The 19,642-nt window shown below is 34.0% G+C and overlaps 1 protein-coding gene across 1 annotated transcript; it reads right to left on the bottom strand.

Moving 5' to 3' along the window:
* Positions 1-508: 508 nt before the first annotated feature.
* Positions 509-16,809, bottom strand: LOC145772417 (calcium-activated chloride channel regulator 3A-1-like). Its single transcript, XM_082584294.1, has 18 exons — positions 16,645-16,809; positions 12,185-12,322; positions 11,229-11,379; positions 10,923-11,037; positions 10,311-10,488; positions 9,934-10,185; positions 9,491-9,712; positions 8,903-9,016; positions 8,032-8,211; positions 7,106-7,366; positions 6,430-6,597; positions 5,749-5,851; positions 5,086-5,165; positions 4,293-4,392; positions 3,477-3,588; positions 3,189-3,331; positions 2,586-2,769; positions 509-1,852 (listed from the first exon to the last, which is right to left on the bottom strand). The coding sequence occupies exons 1-18, from the start codon at positions 16,807-16,809 to the stop codon at positions 1,678-1,680; spliced, it is 2,841 nt and encodes a 946-aa protein (XP_082440420.1). The 3' UTR covers positions 509-1,677.
* Positions 16,810-19,642: the final 2,833 nt, after the last annotated feature.

A 19,642-nucleotide genomic window follows, 5' to 3' on the forward strand; every position in this document is an offset into this window, starting at 1 on the left:
TCTGCGGCTTGGTGGTGCCAGCGCCGTCAAAGGAATTTTCACATAGTCGCTCCGTAAAATTTCCAATTGCAGTTACATTTCACTGGCGTCTTTTCATGACAAGTCGTGTCTAATCGTCAAAGGATGTCTCTAAAAATGGACTTCCACTGTTCAAACGCCAGTCTTGGTACGTCTTCGGCTTAGGCCACTCTCACAGCTATTGTTTCTAATGTATTGCAACTTCCCTAATTGTAATTTAGTGTTCTTTCAACCTTCAAATTTCTTCAAATTATGCAGAAAATTGTCCACCTGAAAATACTGTTACAGTTTATGCAACTAAAACAAACTGTATGAGCCTGAGAATTTACAAAATGAAAATTCACGATGCGTAGCTGTGAAAAATGATAAACCTCTGTCTCTGACGATAAACCTCAAACCCAAATTGGTCCACTCGTTTCCAGACAATGTACATAATCTTTGAACTTTAAGGAGTTGGATTTCGGGAAAAAGACAAATGATGAGGTAAAAGTCATGTGACTATATTAAATTTTTTGACATTGTTAAATACAAAAGTAGCCTTTATTTCCTACGAAAAAACTCCAATCTTCATTAATAATGTAGCCTAGTTTACATTGCGACGAGTTTGATTTGTGTAAAATCATTGTTGCAATTACCAAATGTTTACTTCACTGATATCGTATTTGGGTGGAAACTTACAACAGATAACTTTTGTTTAGACAATTTTAATTGAGATAAGTTGCCACTGTACCGTATATAAATGTTATGTTAAAGCACCTATAATAAAAAACAAAAGTGCTAAAAACATCAAGTTTGTAAAGCTAAACAATAGGTCGGAAACCTTATTCTTTTTGCGACGTGTATCACAACAAAACAAACGGTTGGTTATACTTGATGTAAACATGAGTCAACCTTGAAAAACAAGTTATTTAAAACCATGGCCGAGAGGTTGAAATTTCAACAACGTTGGGATCACATTTGTGACGGTGTTACTACGAAATTATTGACGTTAAATTTTTTACTGTATTTGCAATAGCATGATGACTGCAAAAAATTTTTTACTTGTAGGAAACCGACAAAAATTTTTTTCTGCCTTGCGACCTTTCATATAACAAAATCCACTTCGGCTTTGGCTAAACAAAGAAGTTATATTGTGAAAATATAAACACGATTTAGATTGTGTTGATCAGTGTTTTACGTCAATGTTTCGGTATTATGCAACGTTCTGCATTTGGGCGAAGTTATTTTACAAGAGCAGCCTCATTTTTTAATAGTCTTGCATTATTTACAAACAGTGCTACATTAAATAATTATCATGGTTGAAATACAAAATGAGGTTACAAAAATTATGCACGTTTTAATGTCAAATAAAACAAAATATATGCACGCAATTGTCCTCATCAATACAATTATGCTGATTTTAGCATAAAAGTATCATAACAAAACTGACACTGTTAAACTCGAAACAATTAAAAAAATTTGACCAAGCTATAACAGCGGATAATTAAAAGTGTCAGCAAACAATCTTCTATACGTTTACACCTTTCAAATCAATTACTCAAGTTTAAATCAAACTAAGTCAAATAAAATTTCACATCATTCACCATGAACTGAAAGTTCTAGCTTAACGCGCAAAGGAAAATGTATCAGTAATCCAACATATTGAAAACTAAAAGGCATCTATGTAAGCGAACATACAATCATCGTAACAACTACACTGAGCGAGATTACACGAGATGCAGCAGTTTGATGGGCAGCGGTACCAGGTGCTTCATAAAAATAAGTTACTGGAGCCACATTTGAAATCTCGGCTTCATTGTTCCTTGCATCATAAGCTCTCATTGCAAATCCAAGACTAAAAGATTGTATAATAATCGTGAGAGTTTAAAATATTTATAACTATTCTTTACGTGAGCTCAAAGGTTGAGCACCGGACAAGATCAAACTGCGCTAGTTTGTCTCTCTGGGTGTGTGCTTGAGCAACGCATTTCAGGACTACTCATCATTCAGCGTCACCTAGTGACAATAATCCTTCAAAACAACCATTGAAACTTCACTCAGCTAATCTCGGTAACAGGCTCTGCGTCAGCAGTTCAAAAACTTTACAAATATGCAAAAACTGCAAGGAATAAATTGTAAAAAGCTTTGTCAATCCGAGGATAAATATTCAAAACCAAACCAAAGAATATAGCTTTGTTTTGCACATGTTATTATAAATCAGCCACGATAGCTCGGAAAGAAGAAGTTGGTTAAGCTACCGACGATATCAACGAAGATACGGTCCCACAATGACGGTTCAGCTCTTGGTGCTTGTACTTGAGCAACGCATTTCAAAGACAACTCTTTACTCAACTGCACTTAATGGATGGAAGCGTTTACAAAAGAATTTCAACAAGCGGAGGCTTCAATTTGACAATCTGGGTTATCGGACCGCGTCAGTGATTCTAACCTCTTCATGTGTGCAAAATTGACTGGAATTATGTTTCAAAAAGCCCTCAGTTTGAGGTTTTAAATATTTAACCATCACAAATAAATATTTTCTAAATTTTGTAGATACTTGTCACCGCATGAATATTTGAGGTGCTCACGTGATTTGCTTCTCTTGCTCCATTAGCAGAGGTTTCAAAATAAACTGCTCAGTTTTTCCAGCAAGCTGAGGGATGGTAAGATCGCCCTGGATGAGGTCAGCTGCCTCAACCAATGTACACGTGTGAAACGCGTCTACCAGTTGAGTAACGTTATCAACAATGTAGCGGATTTCATAACGGTTAGCTGGAAAAGGAATAGTTTTGTTCAGTAATGTTTTGTTACAAATTGGTTCAATGGTAATTTAGACATATTGTTGTCCTACTTATCTTTCCCATCACGATCATTGCCTTACTACCACATTGTTGCAGCTGAATAGGCCTACTCCTGACAACTACAGGGTGATGACAGTATTGCTCAGCATGATTAAAGTTTATGTTGACAACACTGTATAAGTGTATAAGATGTTTTAAAGTTTTTAATATTTTAGTCCTGAATGAATTGTCCATAATTAGTCATGAATTTTTAATGTTTTTGGTTCTTTAAGTTTTAACAAAATAGTCCTGTAAAAAAATGACAAACAAAAATTTTGGTAAATCTGTATGTTGTATGAGGTAAAACTTTCAGTTGTTATGGCCTACATTTAAAAACAAATCATGACTGACCTGTGCCTTCATCAAAATCAGAACCAGGAGCAGTGAATCTTAAAGTCACTCCACTGGATGAGTTGTAAACATCAGTTTGAATTGCAGTGAGATCGAAGACTTTACTTGGAGGGAAGAAGTCATCATTTGTGTGTACATTTCTCCTGATTATAAATAGCGCACCGCTTTATATAAATTTTCACTAGCCAAATTAATTTCATGAACAAATCAACGGAGAAAGCCGCATGTTAGATGTTTCAGTTGTTTCACAAGTTAGCACACAGTAAAAATTGTGCTTAAATAACTTACCCTGTGTATTCGAATCCTTGACTCGTAACTACCCGAGAAAAAGCTCCCACATCTGCAGAAATTATCTCATTTTCTTGATAATTTTGAGCTTCCGAGTTGACTTTGACTTTTCCTATTAAAATGGCAATAAAGCTTTCATAAAGATTTTACTTGCGTTAATACAATACGAAATATGTTTTGAATGGAAATTGGTAAAAATGTATGAACTCGTAAAGTAAGAAAAATCTGAGACTATTTTAAACAGCTTCAATTTCTACTTGTGGCGGATTTTAAATTTTTCAGAAGTTAACTTAGGTAAAGTTTAACTTAAACCAGATGAGAATAAAAACGTTTTTACGCCCGACTTTTCTGGCTTCGTTTTTGTTTTAGATTTTATTGTATAGAGACCACTCATCAAAATTTCTACTGCCTTGCAACTACAGGAGGAAAATTAAAAAATTGAAATCGACTACTTTCTTCACTATGACATGACTTGCGTTTCACAGTAGCCTAAGAACTTTTGTGGAAATAACACAAATATTTCAAGATTAAGATTTTGTGAAAGGAAAATTTGTTTTATGCAACTTTTTTTTAATGTCTTTTCTAGTGAGGAATTTTTTTTATTTCCAAGCAATATTTTTTAAAAATTTTTGATTGAAAAGAGCTACAAGTATATAATTCTGTAGAAATTAGTTTCTAAAAAAGTATTTAAGATCTTGTCAATTTAAACTTATAAACAACAATTAGCTTAATTATAACAAGCACGTGACAAACAACAATTAATATGCTGTTAACTATGAATCATGATAGCAGACTCGATTTGATATACAGCAATACCGTTTGAGTCCACGCTTCCGATGTTTACAGCGGCTCTCGAAGAAGAAGATTTGTGATTGTATAAAAACGCTTTTCCATTGTCTTTTTTAGATACAGTTACCTAACAAAACAGCATTTACTGTATGCTTTCCAATGAGGAGTATTACCATATATTTAGTTGTACGTACAAAAAAAGTTATACTAAGTTTTGTTTGTGCTAAAAGCACTCAGCATTGAGCATTGAGGAAATGAATTTAAAGATCATAATACTCTCGACGTCCTGTTGAAAGCAACGCATATCTGTGATAGATATAACGCTATATGAAAACACATACTACTTTAATTCTACATTTTATATTCACTACAACAGTATTTTGTACGTTGTTTGATGTAGCCTGCTTGATGTTGTGTTAGTCTGATATTTTGTGTGATGACTGTTAAAAATTTGAATTCTATGGACTTTGAGTCTGATTGCAAATAAATAATAATAATAATAACATAGGCCTACTAGTATCATTATTTCTAATATCTCAGTTTGAGTAATAGTCATTGATATATTTTAATGTTTAACTCCCATACCTGACGTGGGCATACTGTAGGACCATACCGGCATATTTCAACAAAGTGAAAAGATATGTTGAACAGATGAAAAACGTTAATTTTGGTTTTGCAGAAAAATATTCCTCTTTTTCACCAAAGAAGCAGATGTTGCAGGAAGTCATTGCATGTTACATGGTTACGAAAACGGAGTTATGAGATTCAGCTCACAGCTCAGCATATCTATTCAAAACAAATTACCAAGAACATGGCCTACCTGCACAGCGTATCTTCCAGCGGTATTGTATCCAGTAAAGTACCGCGAATAAACTCCATCCTCTTTTCTTACATCAGGAGCTGAAATTTAAACCAAAAGATTGAAATGTTCGCCTACTGTTGGGACTACATTTCAACAAATTAATGATCAAACTTGTTTGAGCAAACACAATAGTTAATAATTGCAGCAAGTAGGTCTACGCGATGCCGTGAAGGTACAAATTAATATTTTTAGAAAATAGTTTACTTGTCCAAACAATAAACGTAACAGGGTCCAGTAATCTAGCTTGAGATTTAGCTGAAAAATAGGTTATGCTGCCGGAATTTCACATCGTAAAAAGTCTTTTTTTACTCAAATGGAAAATAATTACTTTTTGCTTTTAGGAAATAATTACTTTTGGAAATAAAACGAATTGTTTACAGAGAATTCATGTCGACACGAAATGACTTTAATAGAAGAAATTGTATGTCAAAAGAAACAAATATTCAGAAATTTGAAAATAACTGCCTCGCATTCTTTGGGCATACTTATATGCAATGCATTGTCTAGAATAGTAATAGTTTTCATGCTAACTGATTGGCCATATTACTGAGTTGTGTAGGACTAAATCTTAGCAAGGCGTCATAAAAATGGACAACGCAAGCTATTGACTATAGGCTATACCTGATCCTGCATCGAATAACTCGACTTCGACTGTTGAACCGTCGGGTCGTTCAATCGTTGCTAATACGTCAGCTCCAAGCACAGGAGCGAACCCTTGGGAAACCTGCAAAATTGTTCAAGCAAGATTTTTAATGCTTTGCACTATGGAACAAATTTTATCGCAGTTTTTATGAATCATGAAATAAAAATGATTTGTGTTTTTACAGACTTTACTTTTTTAAAATGATATTTTCGAATTTTTGATTTTTATGCAAATGATTTAGACATTAGGCTACTCCTTTTTGGTTTCCAATTCACAACTAAAGAACACGTCCTGAGAAAAGTTTTTTTTCAGTGAAAACAATAAATTATCGAAATAAACAACTTCGAGTTGCTGTGCATTGACGCAAAACTTCTTTATTTCGTTTTCGTTTGGTTTTCACTGAGAAATAATTTTCTTGAAAAAGTTTGTTTTAAAATCTTTTTGCAATTTTTTTTGCTATGAATTCTAAAGAAAACAAAGTCCGACATTTAGTTTCTCACAAAATCACAGGCAGAATTTTTTTTGATTGTAACAAACAGTTGTAATTGTTTTTGAATACATTTATAACGTATTTTTTTATTTTAAGAAAACAAAAAAATAATTTTAAGACAGCACAGTCGATGTTGTTGTTTCAAAAATGTAACCTACTACCTACTTACTTGTGCATAAACAACAATGGCTTCACCAGTATCCGCTGTCGCTTGGTCTAATCCTGATTTCACCACAACTGGTTCAGTTGAGGTATCAGAAGCCTGTGACGTTACGGTAGCGGTAACTAACTGGGAATTGGCCGATGCTGACGAAACATAATACTTCCAATTTCCTGTCTGTTGAGGAAAAAAACATTTCATGTATGTTTATGTGTATCAAAACGTCAAGTTTACCAACGTTTTAATACCGTATTATTGTTGTTTGCCTGACAAACATCACTGTTCTTAGTTGTTGGTAAAAAAAGATAATTGTTGAAATTGCTTCCTTCTAGTTGCTTAGGCTATGTCTTACTCAAAAAATAAATATTATATGAAAAATCTGATCAGTGCGGGACAGTATTTAGCTACGCTTTTACTCATCCACGCGCAAATCTTCTGCTGCAATATCTAGAAGGCTATTCATTATATATTAATGTTATACCGGTTCTTGTAATTTCAGGACACATTTCCACGATTTTTGTTCAATTATCTTATTTTTTCGTTTGATGCTCATAGCAATACCCAATGTTGAAGTAAGCACACAATTTCACTATGTCGCATTCTTTGAATGGAGCAATTTTATTTAAATTTGAGTTCAGGAGTTTAAGTACTTAGACCACCGATTAAAAATAGCAAATGCTTTCACCTGTGCTTTTCCAGGTATTGTAAATGATACAATTTTGAAATCGATGTTGATTTCAGGTGGAGTGTAGTCTGAACATAAGTTTCCATCTTTAGAGTCTGTCGAGTAAGTGCAACCTGATGGGCTTTCTACAACAACTGCTATTTTAATGTTGTATTGCGACCATGCGAATGAGAATACTGTGCTGTTTCCAACAGTGGAGTCGATAGTTACATCTCCGGTGTGTGTTGAGTATTGCGAAACTTCGAACATGGTACTGTGCACCTGCGTCGAAACGACAAGTTTAAATTATTTTTTTTTGAAAAATCTTTATTCTTAGCTGAAAGAAAATTTTTTTGAAGCTTAATTCTGTCAGTCTCTCGCTGTGATAAGGACATTAAAGTATTAACCAAGATCCAACTACCGAAACTGATGCTGCAAAGTTGCCACTTGCAATTGAGGTTTTCATGGAAGTCCTTTAAGTGCCTGGATACTTCTCTTGCCAATACTTTTGATATAGAGAACACAATAAAAAATATAATAAAGTAATTGTTTATTTATCTTTTGCAACATTTGTTTAAATTTATTTTTGGAACAATACTTAATCAAACTATTATAGGTATTATTACTATAGCCTAAAACTAAATTCTTTCAAGGCCTATTATTTTAACGTAGCAAATTGAACTGCCTTAGTAAAGACAATTCGAAGCAAGTATTAACTTTTTCAAAGTCCGAATAAACCTAATGGAAATTCTTTTATCTTTTGTCAAAGTTTTAAGCGAGAGGGAAAAAATAACACTTGAAAGCTGTCAATTTGCTTCTACACTCAGCAGTTTAAAAAGAACATACTTTGTATACAAGCAATGATAAAGTAAAAATTTCATAAAGCGTTTGATTTTGTCGTGCGACAATATTCATCAAACCTTTGTAACTTGCGTAAAATGTCTTACCTGTAAAATTTCACTGAAAACATCTCCGTCGTTAGGTGTCGCAAGAGCACTGAAAGCACCTAAAATAGCACTGATGCTGGTATCGCTCCCGAAAAACCAGATTCCTTGAGTGTCAATCACAAGGTGTTGAAGATCAGCATTGGCAGCAGTGGCAAAGAAAATTGCATTAACAATGGCTCCCTACAAACAATATACGATTTGTGTCTAGATAGCTCAACAAAAAGATTGTTATCAACGAACATTGGGACAGAGCAACTGAATCACAATGTGACATTAAAGAAAATAAAATGAACTTTTGTTTTTATATCAATGAAATAGATATTAATTTTATCAAAAAGTGAAACATTAACGAGTTGCTAGTACATGTTCTTTGTACTGCTGTGTGCTCAGTCCAGTGCTGTGAGTCACAAAGAACGTAATCTTTTTATTAAACCAAATACAGTTATCACTATCTGAATCCTTAACAGCCTGTTTCACCTAACGGATCATCAGAAGGTCAAAAATTATATTTGAATAAAATCTTCTGATGATCCGTTAGGTGAAACAGGCTGTTAAGGATTCAGATAGTAATAACTATATTTGGTATAATTCGCTCTGCTTTGCCTTTTTGCTTAGCATTGAGCACTTTTTGTAGTATTAATAGTTTTCATTGTTTTAATCTTTTTATTACGTGAAAACAAGATATAAGGCCTACGTTTAAAATATTTGTCTTTTCAGAGCATTTGGTTTAATTACCTATTTAATAGAAATGTGTTACCGGTAATTTATGCTCTGTTGGGTGTAGGGGTGTAAATTGCATTTCTAACGTCAAGCCGAGGACAAGATAAAAAATAACAGTAATGATATTTCAACACGTTTTGATGGTTCAAACCTCGCGTATGACGTCGTCACGAACATCGTTTACAAACGGACCGTCTGTTTCTTCACCGTCGGTGAAAAGAATAATATTTCCACCCGATGCACTTTCACTATTTTTATTTAATACCTGAGAAGATATGTTGTAGGTTAAAATTTTCACAATTTGCTCGACCTAAATTAAAATGTAGAGGAGTAGTTTAGGAGTCTAAAGTAGTAATACTCCCATTAGGAGTAATACCAAATAGTGAAGTATTAAGACGCTATTAAGTTTCTGTAACAAAAATTGGCAACTTCAAAAGTTTTATTCAAGGTCAAGCCGTTTTTTTTTTCAGGTAAATGGTCCCTGCAAAAAATGTAAATTTGTTCGTGTTGTTTATAGTTTTATTGGCACACAATGACTTACCGTTCTTACACTGAACGAAAACCTAATAACTCTAACACAGCTTAGTATTTTCTTCGTCGTTTTGTATTCTCGGTGGATCAAAGAGTCTATTTTTCAATTTACTCTAAATTAGTTTTATCACTTTACGTTTATGCAACGTAATTACATAAAACATACACAAGATTTTGATATTACATTGTCATGTCTCAATACTTTTACCTCTAGTGCCTTCTGTAATCCACAACCAATGCATGTTCCTCCTTTAGCATCAGTGGGCACCAGCTGAAGCAAGTTATTTCTGTCTGTTGAGGTTTGGACTGTAGTCAAGTCGGCAAGGACTGTCGCAGATGATGAGAATTCCACAATCGATACTCTGTCGCCGGTGGATACAAATTGAGATATGAAAATTCCAACAACTTGTCTCATCTGGGCCAAGCGTGACTGCAAAGCAAAACTTAAAGTAACATAACTGAATACATTACCTTCTCATGGCAAATTACTGAATAGAAAGTAAACTTACATTGCAACACGCTTCAGGAATTGAAGCATCATTGCTTGACTTTCACCCATAATAATTTGATTGACTTTGCTTCCACAAAAACACAGTTAATTAAATTATTTCTAAACTAATTTAAAAAAACATTTTTTTCGTATTCTCTTACCCCATCCATGCTTCCTGAAGTGTCCAGCACAAGAACAAATCGACGAGATGATTCGGGTTTCACAATTCGAAAGGTTGGTGCAGTGTTTAACAGAGGAAGATTTGGAGGGTTTGCATTTCCGTTGAAATCATTTGAATCCAAGATAACTTCCCACGTACTTCGGAGGCTGCACATTCTGTTCTGCTCGTTTGGTGCTTCTTTGTTGTGCAAATTGTAACCGTCGGTTTCATCATTGTGGCAAAATGTTTCCACCTACAAATTTCCAAAAATACCTTTAAAAAACAAACGAAACGAGGCCAGTCATCACAAATAATTGTCTTCGAACTATAACTGCAATTATTGGCTAATTTGATAAATACAGTATAATGATCTAGTACCTTTTCAACATACTGGTTTGACATAATGGACGCTCTTAAATCAGCAGATTGTTCATCATAGGGGATAAACACGCAACCATCTTCAGGCAGACCGTTTTCCAGATTTCTGTTGCAATCTCTCGATTGTCCAGTGGAGTAGTCGACGACTTTATACACACCCTTGAGATTAGTCGGGCACCTAATTTTGAAAACGATTGAAGACAATTTCAAATTTTTATAATATACAATAAAAAGATGTTTTAATTAGCTTTTCTTTAACAAAGCCTTTTCTCTAAAAGGCACAGTGTTATAGTTTTCAAAACAGATTATGCGTTTCTTTATCGCAAATTATATTGAACAAATACAACTGTCACTATTTCACCCATAACGATATGTTATATTTTGTGTTCTTATATGTAGCCTACGTACAGTATGTTATTGATAATTGTGTAAGTTTTATTTGTTAAAAATGCCTATCATTTGTCCTAAGTAACCTTTTTTCTTATGCATTGGGCAAGTTTTGTTGGCTAAGAGCGCTTTTAGAGAATTTTTCACTCTTGTATTTTTAGTTTACAAAGTACACGCCATTAATTTTATGCAACAAAATTAGTTCGTATGGTTTGAATGTCCTACCTTGTAGCTTCAATTTCTCCGTAATTGTTGTAGTAGAATGGGCTATACCCATACGTGTATACCTCATCAAATACTCCCCATCTATAATGACCCCATTCGTGCACAATTGCCTTCCCTAAGAATAAACGCATTGTCAGTTATTAGCTAATATATCCATCAAGTTTTGCTGTAGCGTATAGGAAAGCTGCAATCCAAATTGTTCTTGCAAATGATACTGTGGTTACCATGCTTGTGCTTCACAGAAGCTTCGTATATGAGGTTACTAGACAAAATAAATAAACTTAACGACTTTAACGACATTTTTACCTTTTGGTCCAAAAATGTCATCAAATGTTGCATCAAGGACATAAGAAGGAGTTATGTGGATGTAAGTACCAGGCGTAGCACACCCGCCATACTGCAAGGTGTATGGTTGATCTTGATATAGAGGATTTGGATAAGCGACAAGGACATCTGCCTGTTATTAGAATGTATGATCAAAAACAGAACTAGACTAAAAACTTAAAGCTTAAATGATACAAAGCGAAAGTGAACATGAAAAGTTTCATTAGAATAAATGTACAAACACGTGATCAAGATTTGTCGGTCTCTTTCAAAAATGAAACACCAATGTGATAAGCAATTGTGACAGCCATTGGAGAACAATGTTTACTTACGTCACGTTTTTCAAAAGTACTGTAAATAAACTATTTTGTGGATGTTTATCTAATCACTTCTGCTTGTAACAAACATGTCAAAATTGGACATTATGAATTAACGATATGATTAATTATCATTTTTCATGAGAAGCTACTGTTTGGCATGGGCAAGGACAGGTTTCCGTTTGCTGTCTCCGAGCAGACGTTGGCTTACTCAAATCACACAGAAAAAAGGGATGCAGAACTTTTCATGCTTTTCGTTCTATAATACTTTTTTTTTCTTTTAAAAGACAAAACACACAACACTGAAGCGTGAGACATCGTATTACATCAGCAACGCCATACTTGCTGTCTTTGCCTTCTTTCAACTTAATTTAAACCTTCAACCACCAGACGTAAGCCTGGATACGATAAAAACGATTAAAAATGCAGCAAAAGGCATCATAAAACAACAATTTTTATCAAAATTAAACAAACGTTCAAAAAGCATTTTATGCGCAATCGTGTTTTTTTTAAAGCATTTATTAATGAAGACCGAAATTAAAGAGAAAAATGTTTGTTCCAACAAACACTACAACGAAATACAAATAGAAATAAACTTCAAAGAAGAATTTCAAATCTCACTGCGTCATAACTCTCTTTTTGTGCTTGGGCTGCAGTATACTGAGTCCATGTTTTCGGAATAAGGATAGTGATGTCACTGTAGTAGGCACGACGCGAGGTGGCAATGTAAAGAGCTTTAGAAGCTTCGGTCCAAACATTCTGAAGCAAAAACGGCGCAAAATTATCCATAAACCACAAATGTTTAAATCTTTAAAAACTTTAAATACAATATGTTCAGATTTTACTTAAAAGATTAAAAAAAGATTAGATTAAAAAAAAAATCTTATTATATAGATTTATAGAAAAAGTAGCTTCTTCCTGTACTTTCTAGAACGATAAACTGATCAACTGCATGTTCTGCAGCAGCCGATTGTAGGAAGAATCGACAGCAATAAGCACTTGTTTCGCCCATGAAGCTGGGCTCATCAGTATCTCACCACTAATTCATGCCACAAATTTTCAACCGTCGCTTTTTTTCAGTCAATTCAATTCTTACCGTTGTGAATTGTATGTGGCTTGGTTAAGTGGTACGATTCTGATGAGCTCAGTCTTTAGGGCTGAACACGTGTTTATCTCTGTTAATTCTTGCTACAAACGGCTGTCGAGAACCATAGGTTAGAGTGGAATATTATGTTAACACCAAACGAGCAGTTTAAAATAATTTGAAAAAACATTTATGTCATTGTTAGGTAAACTAATGGAAAACATACATAGGAAAAATATTCCAAAGTGAAAAATAGCATTATTTTTGAGAGAAGGCCTATTTTCCAAGTGGATATTACGCTGGTGAATATTTTCCGAGTGGGTATTTTCCGGTCGGGATTTTTTCTGTATTGGTATTTTCCAAATATTTTTTTTATGGATATTTTCCAGTCGGAATACTTTCTGTAGTCTTTGAATATTTTTTGTATTAATTTTTTGTGTGGATATTTAATGCTTACCGGTCAAAATAGAACGGTCTATTGCTTTGTTAACGTGGTAGTATACTCAAGTCTTTGAAACACATATAGGCTAACTTAGTTTTGTAGGATTTATAACAACGAACAACTTGAGGCTGTTTTTATTTCTATTTTTCAAAAGTTCTTTATTATCTTTTTAGTAATTATTTATATTTCCATGAGTTTGATAGTAGTCATAAAACTTTAAAAGTCATTTAATAATATTTCTCTATTATAATTCAGTTCAGTTCAGTTGTTTTTTATTTCTGACCATCACATCAAAACAATACACGTCAACATAGCAAAGGTCGAGAAAAAGGTAGAAGCGACAAAACGCGAACAACGATTTATCGGACGGGATGTAAATAGTTTAAACTTATTGGCAGTTTCATTGAAAGGTTTTTGTAGTATAAAACCGATGACTAAAGACAATTGGTCAAAACAGAAAAAAAAACCTAAAATGTCGAATATGTTATAAATTGCAAATATTTATTGCTTGATATACGTCAATGGCATATAAGTTTACAATCTGCGAATCTTTTGATTAATGATATTTAAACATTTACACAAGAAACACCCACATCAAGCAAACAAAGCATGTCGAAACATGACTTTTATATGATGGAACGCAAAGTTTGACTTTTGCGTTAGTCTCAGGGCCGGATTTAGCTGATGGGGGGCACGGGGCACTTTTAGATCGGGGGGCCCCCGTGCAAACAAATTTTTCGCGCCTACGGCGCTCAAAACCACCTCTACGTCTACACTACCATTAATCCAGCACTGTACAGCATTTTGCAGAAACTTTAAAGACTGAAAGGTAAAATAACAACACAAAAACACATTTTTTCCATGTAGGAGGGCCCTTCAAAAGTCGGGGGGCCCGGGGCACCTGCCCCTTTGCCCCCCCCCCTAAATCCGGGCCTGGTTAGTCTTGCGGAGGAATTTATCTTTGCTTTATTTCACAATACGCACAAGGTTGCTGTTCAAAAATTGGATTCAGCATTAAAGGTTTTTTGTGTACAAAACCGTATTAACGCTAGTTTATGACTTATCAAAGTCACCGTTTGCGTGTCGCTACGAATGCCGACGAGCGATGTTCGACTTGAAACAGCTGCAATTTATTACCACAAACCACCGCAGCAACAAACGATTGGCAATAAATTTTTGTTAAAATAAAATTGATTTCATTCATTGAAGCCATTGTGTCAATATTGTGTTTGATGTTGACGAGCAACCATGTAGTGCAGCAAGACCGCAGTTTTGATTAAAGACGTCAAACTCTGGTATTTTGTTTGCTTTCTCTACAAACTATTGATCTTTATTCAATCGCAATTTTTGGTATCAAAAGAAGACAAAGAACAAATTTCATAAATAAAAAAGTAAGCTAAGTTGTAATAACTAAATGCTTTGGATTAAAAGGTTATTTAAATTGTTTGAACTGGAGTTGCTCACAAAAAGATTGTTAAATTTTCAATATTCAAAGATACTGTTTTTATATCAAGGCAATTTAGCAATTAATAGAAATATTTTCATTGAACGCGTTGAGAGTGAAGCTATCAATTTATTCCAGACGACACTGGCACAACTATAAGTTATGTATGTGGATGATATTCTTTGTTTCATAAAACAGTCTTAAAACCCACATTCCCTTCAATTTGCAGCTGAATATAAAAAATTAAAATAATTTCTTTGTTCGACGTTTTAATTATTCTGTTTAACATCACAAGATACATTCTCCAACAACACGCTTGCTGCACAGAAAAGCAGCAGCCTACACAATACTTTGCGTTTTTAGGTTTCTAAAATTTGAGTAAAATGTATCACGATTGAAAAAAGAAGAACTTAATGGATTTCCCTGCTGTTCCACGCCAACCAAATGTTCCACAGCTCCTTCTACATCTAGTTTAACTTTTTTTTACAATTGCTTGTTAATCATATTTTTATGATGGTGGCAATATTATTTTTTATTGGCTAAACTAGGCGAGACTCAAAATTTTCATATGAGTATATAAAAAAAGAGCTGTCAAATGTCAATTCTAAACTTGTACTTTTATAGGACTGAATTGAAAAAATTATAAAGTCGATTTTTTTTGGCTAAAGTTAAATATGCCCCTGCTTAACATGATAAATATAATGACTACAAAAGAAGTTGTATCATCAACATCATGTTTATTACGTAACATTTTAACAGCATAATCGTTATTGAATCTCTCGACTCATAGAACTTTAGTAAAAAGCTCAGTATATTCAAGGATTAAAATAACTGCCTGTCCAACATTTTTGAACCCTTACAGTGGGGAAGCATTTACAGCATCCCAACCAATTTCAAAACCTTTACCTTGTTACCGATTGTTTTTATATTTTATAAAACTTCTGTTAGATTTAGTGCAATTAACTGTCCAAGTAACATTTCATAACGTTTCGCTTGAACGCTTTGTTTTGCAGTTGACTTAACTTATTGCACGTCGAAGAACATGGGAGAAAACATGCGTCCACCCCGATAGCTTCCATGGTTATGCACTGGACTTCATGAATGAAGAAACTGTAAGATTAAGCGACGCTGCTTCGACTCTCCAGGTGTGCGCTTGAGCAACGTATTTCAATGACAGCTCTCCATTTATAGGCACTTAGTGGATGGATTAATTCACAAACAACAACATTTCTACAAGCAGAAGAAGCTTTACTCTGTCAATCTCAATGTCCGGGCATGCGTCAATGGTTAACAGCTTTTACACGTATGCGAAACTCCCAGGATTACACTTCTAAAGACGCTTACTCAGTCCAAGGATAAAGATTTCAACAACCAACTAATCAATCAATAAAAGAAAACGAAAACAAACAAAACAATAAGTAAAACAAATCAGTTTATCGGTAATTTTTTGAATAAGTTGTCAAGAACCAAGACTTTGAATAGCTTTCGTCTCGGTTGCTCTCAAGCGGTCTTTCAGCAGAAATTTTTATTGCAAGCAGTGAACAAAATTTAGCATAGTACGCAATAAGTCTGAGGTTTTCTGCTACAACGATTCGATTGGTGCCGTTTTTCATTTTTTGCAACGCCGTTTTTCTTTTCTATTTTTCTAGCACATTTACCGTGTCAATGGTTGGAAACAAATTATATGATTTTATGCAAATTGTTCAAGTTAAAACGAAATCTATCGAGGAAAAAAGTGATGAGTTAAATTTCGGCTTAGCCGAATACATAAAATATTAGTAGCTACTGCGCTCACGTCATAAAAATTGTTATTTTGAACAGCTCAATTTTATTGCTTTTATTTAAAAATTGGTTTTTAATGATTATTTGTTTTAATTTTTGTTTTTTGAAATATTTTATTTGTTTAATTTTAATCAAACCTTAGTAGGCTAATAGAAATAAATCATTCGCTTTGAGAAAATATTTTAATTTTTAAAGTCTTAAGTTTTTATTTTTGCATTTTAACACAGCTGTAAACAACTTGGCAACTAAACAACTTAAAAAAATATATTGTTCTCTACCAACCTAAATAATGCTAGTGCTTGCAAAGTGAACTTCTCTTTATAACTTACCTTAATAGCTTCAACAAGACTGGGGTTTTCTGGTATTTCGGGATTAATTGCTATGACGAGCCCAGTGTAACCATTGTTGTTCAGACTAACTACAGATGAAACAACGTTCTTTCGAGTGAAGCAAATTACAATCACGAGACACAAAAACTGTGTTTTATTGAACATTTTCACTAATTCTAAACAACCAAATAGGCTATTTATTTTTATGATGGCTATTGTGCAGTAGTAGGTACAAAGTATTCCGCTTTGGAACTTGTTTCAAGCCTGGCGTGAACTGACAGACACCTATTATATATATGATACCTCACTGCGATTTTTACTCTTTTTGTCATTCTTTGCGCAATGCTAAGTCTCTCAATGTTAGCCGCGTTCTTTGCATGGTATAATGACAGAATTACTACAGTACAACCAACCTGCGTTTTAACGATTTAATAACAATGGCTATTTTAATATGGGTTAGTCTGTGTCATGCAATGGTAATTATAACTATTTTCCGACAAGTTTTGTTTACTGTTAAGCGTTCTTTTTTATGCTACTAAGCTACTAAACTGTTATACTAATAAATATTTTTACATATATAAAATTAGAAAAATGATTAATCTCTGATGTTTTCAGACATAGCTTAAACTACAGCTTGCAACTATTTCACATTAGAAAACGTTTGCAAAGTTGATGCTAAATTAACGACACCGTAGATAAAAAGCTAAAATTGAAATTGGCTATACTTTAATATATTTTCATTTGCATGACTAGTATGACTACATTAGAAGTGTAATCTTATTTCCATTACTGTAACATATTCTCATCTATTTTTTGTTGCAATTTTGCTTGCTGCATTTTGTCACATACTTTCCTTCTGCCATTTGCTTACCTTTCGAAAGAAAGGCTTTTGGTAAGTTTTCGTTTTATCATATAATTTCATATTGCAATAAAAAAAACAGAGACTTCAACTTTCAAATTTTTCAACTTTTCAACCTTCAAATCCTATAATTTCATATTGCAATAAAAAAAATATAGGTTTCAACTTTTCTAGAAACAATAAATTGTAATTGTTTTTAATAAAGAAAAGTACGCCGTCGGTTTTACAAACTAACGCAACAATCGGACAAGCTGTTTGGTCATAACCGAAATAAACGCTTGAAAATGAAAGACATTGGCTCATTGTCAACCAGTCCGCAATGCTGATCCATTTGCATTGAATTGTCGCACTGCATTACCAATGCCGTTATGAAAAACATTTTATTGCAATTTCTGATTAATCTAGCTTCAACAATCCATTTTTGTTTTAAAACCATTTAATGTAACGCTCATTGAAGATGACTTCCTCTTTCGTCCAAAATTGCTTTTCATAAAATATCAAGGTTTGCAAGTCGTGGACTTAAATTGAATTGAATTAGGCTACATCAAATTAGACCTACAGAAGCACAAGTAAACAATATAGTCTAACATATCAATGACGGCATTTGAAACTTCATCGTTGCAACCCAATAACGCATTCCTAATAAAACAAAAAATATGTTTTGGCATTCTTTGCATAGAACAGATGTTCTTCACTAAAGATGCTTGTATCGCTAAGAGATACGAAATCTACTTCTACAGTATGAGGTACGGCTTGAATACTCAATTTTTAAGGTTAGTTATTAAATGACATAAGAAGCTATGACTTGTTTACCTTGCTTTTAACCCACGTTTCCGATTGCAGGTTATTATAATTTTTCTAAACTTTTTATCAGTTATTCCAGAACGCGATGCGACAATTGGTTAATGATTTCAAAAGGGTGTCAGCAATGAAAAGGGTTAAAGGCCACTGACATAAATTAAAAATCCAAGCTGTGATCTAACGTTATATAACATCTTCAAACTTTGTTGTAAATTCTCTCAACGTTTCTTTCCATTATTTATAGCCAATTTGATATATTTATTTCTTCCATCGTGTTCTATCCATGCTATATTACGTTTAATAAAGCGAAAACACTCCTTTCATCAAAATGTAATAGTTGGTTGCATTAACGAAAGTCTTAGTGTTTATGGAGCTGCTTTTGCTAAGCCCCATCGCTAAGGAGATGCTTCAATGTGGTGTAGAGGTGAACCAGGTTGAAAGCTAGGCATATTTCTAGCAACTCCTGGGGCTTATAGGCACACGTAAAAGTTCCCAATCGCTATCTTTTTTGATAAGAAGAGTACCTGACGGGCAGGCATTATGCAAGGTGGGCCTTGATAAACATCATCGGTTAATATATTTTGGTTTTGTCATCTTTCCTTTTTGTTGGTGTCAAATTCGTGTGTTTACTTTATCGTTCTCTGCATGTTTGCGTCAGCAATAAAAAGTAAATTTATCGTTCTCCACATGTTTGCTTTCCAGTAATCAATATTACCGCATATTTAGTTGCACGTACAAGCAAGGAAAGACTAAGTTTTGTTTTCGCTAATCACTCGGTATTGAGTAAATGGTTGGATAGTTGGTTATGGTTAGTAGAGGCTTTTGACTCAAGGCCGGTTACCGAGATTGACAAAGGGAAGTTTTTGATGGTTGAAGTGTTGTTGTCGAAAATTATTCCATCCATAAGATGCCGCTGAATGGAGAAAAGTCCTGAGAATGCGTTGCTCAAGCACACACCCCGAGAGTTAGAAAGATGGGTTGTAAGGATCACGATATCCCCGACTTCCTGTTGAACGCAAAGCAATATCTGTGCAACGCAACGCACACTATTATCATCATTCCTAATATCTTAGCTTTAAGCAATATTTATTGATATAACTTACTGTCATATCATTTTTTCTTATATTTAATTCCCATACCTGACTTGAACACGCTGAAGGACCACACCGGCATACTGTACTTTAACCCCACCTGGTATTTGTTCAAAAACGTTAGAAAAGCACAAGACGGGATTTTTTTAAGCCCGTCCTATATAATGGCTTATAACTCAGCCGCTAAATATCGCACATTTGAGAAAATTGATAGGCACATGTCGAATGCATTTATTTTTTATTATAA

This window comes from Aplidium turbinatum, chromosome 6, assembly GCF_918807975.1.
Source record: "Aplidium turbinatum chromosome 6, kaAplTurb1.1, whole genome shotgun sequence".
Taxonomy (NCBI): domain Eukaryota; kingdom Metazoa; phylum Chordata; class Ascidiacea; order Aplousobranchia; family Polyclinidae; genus Aplidium; species Aplidium turbinatum.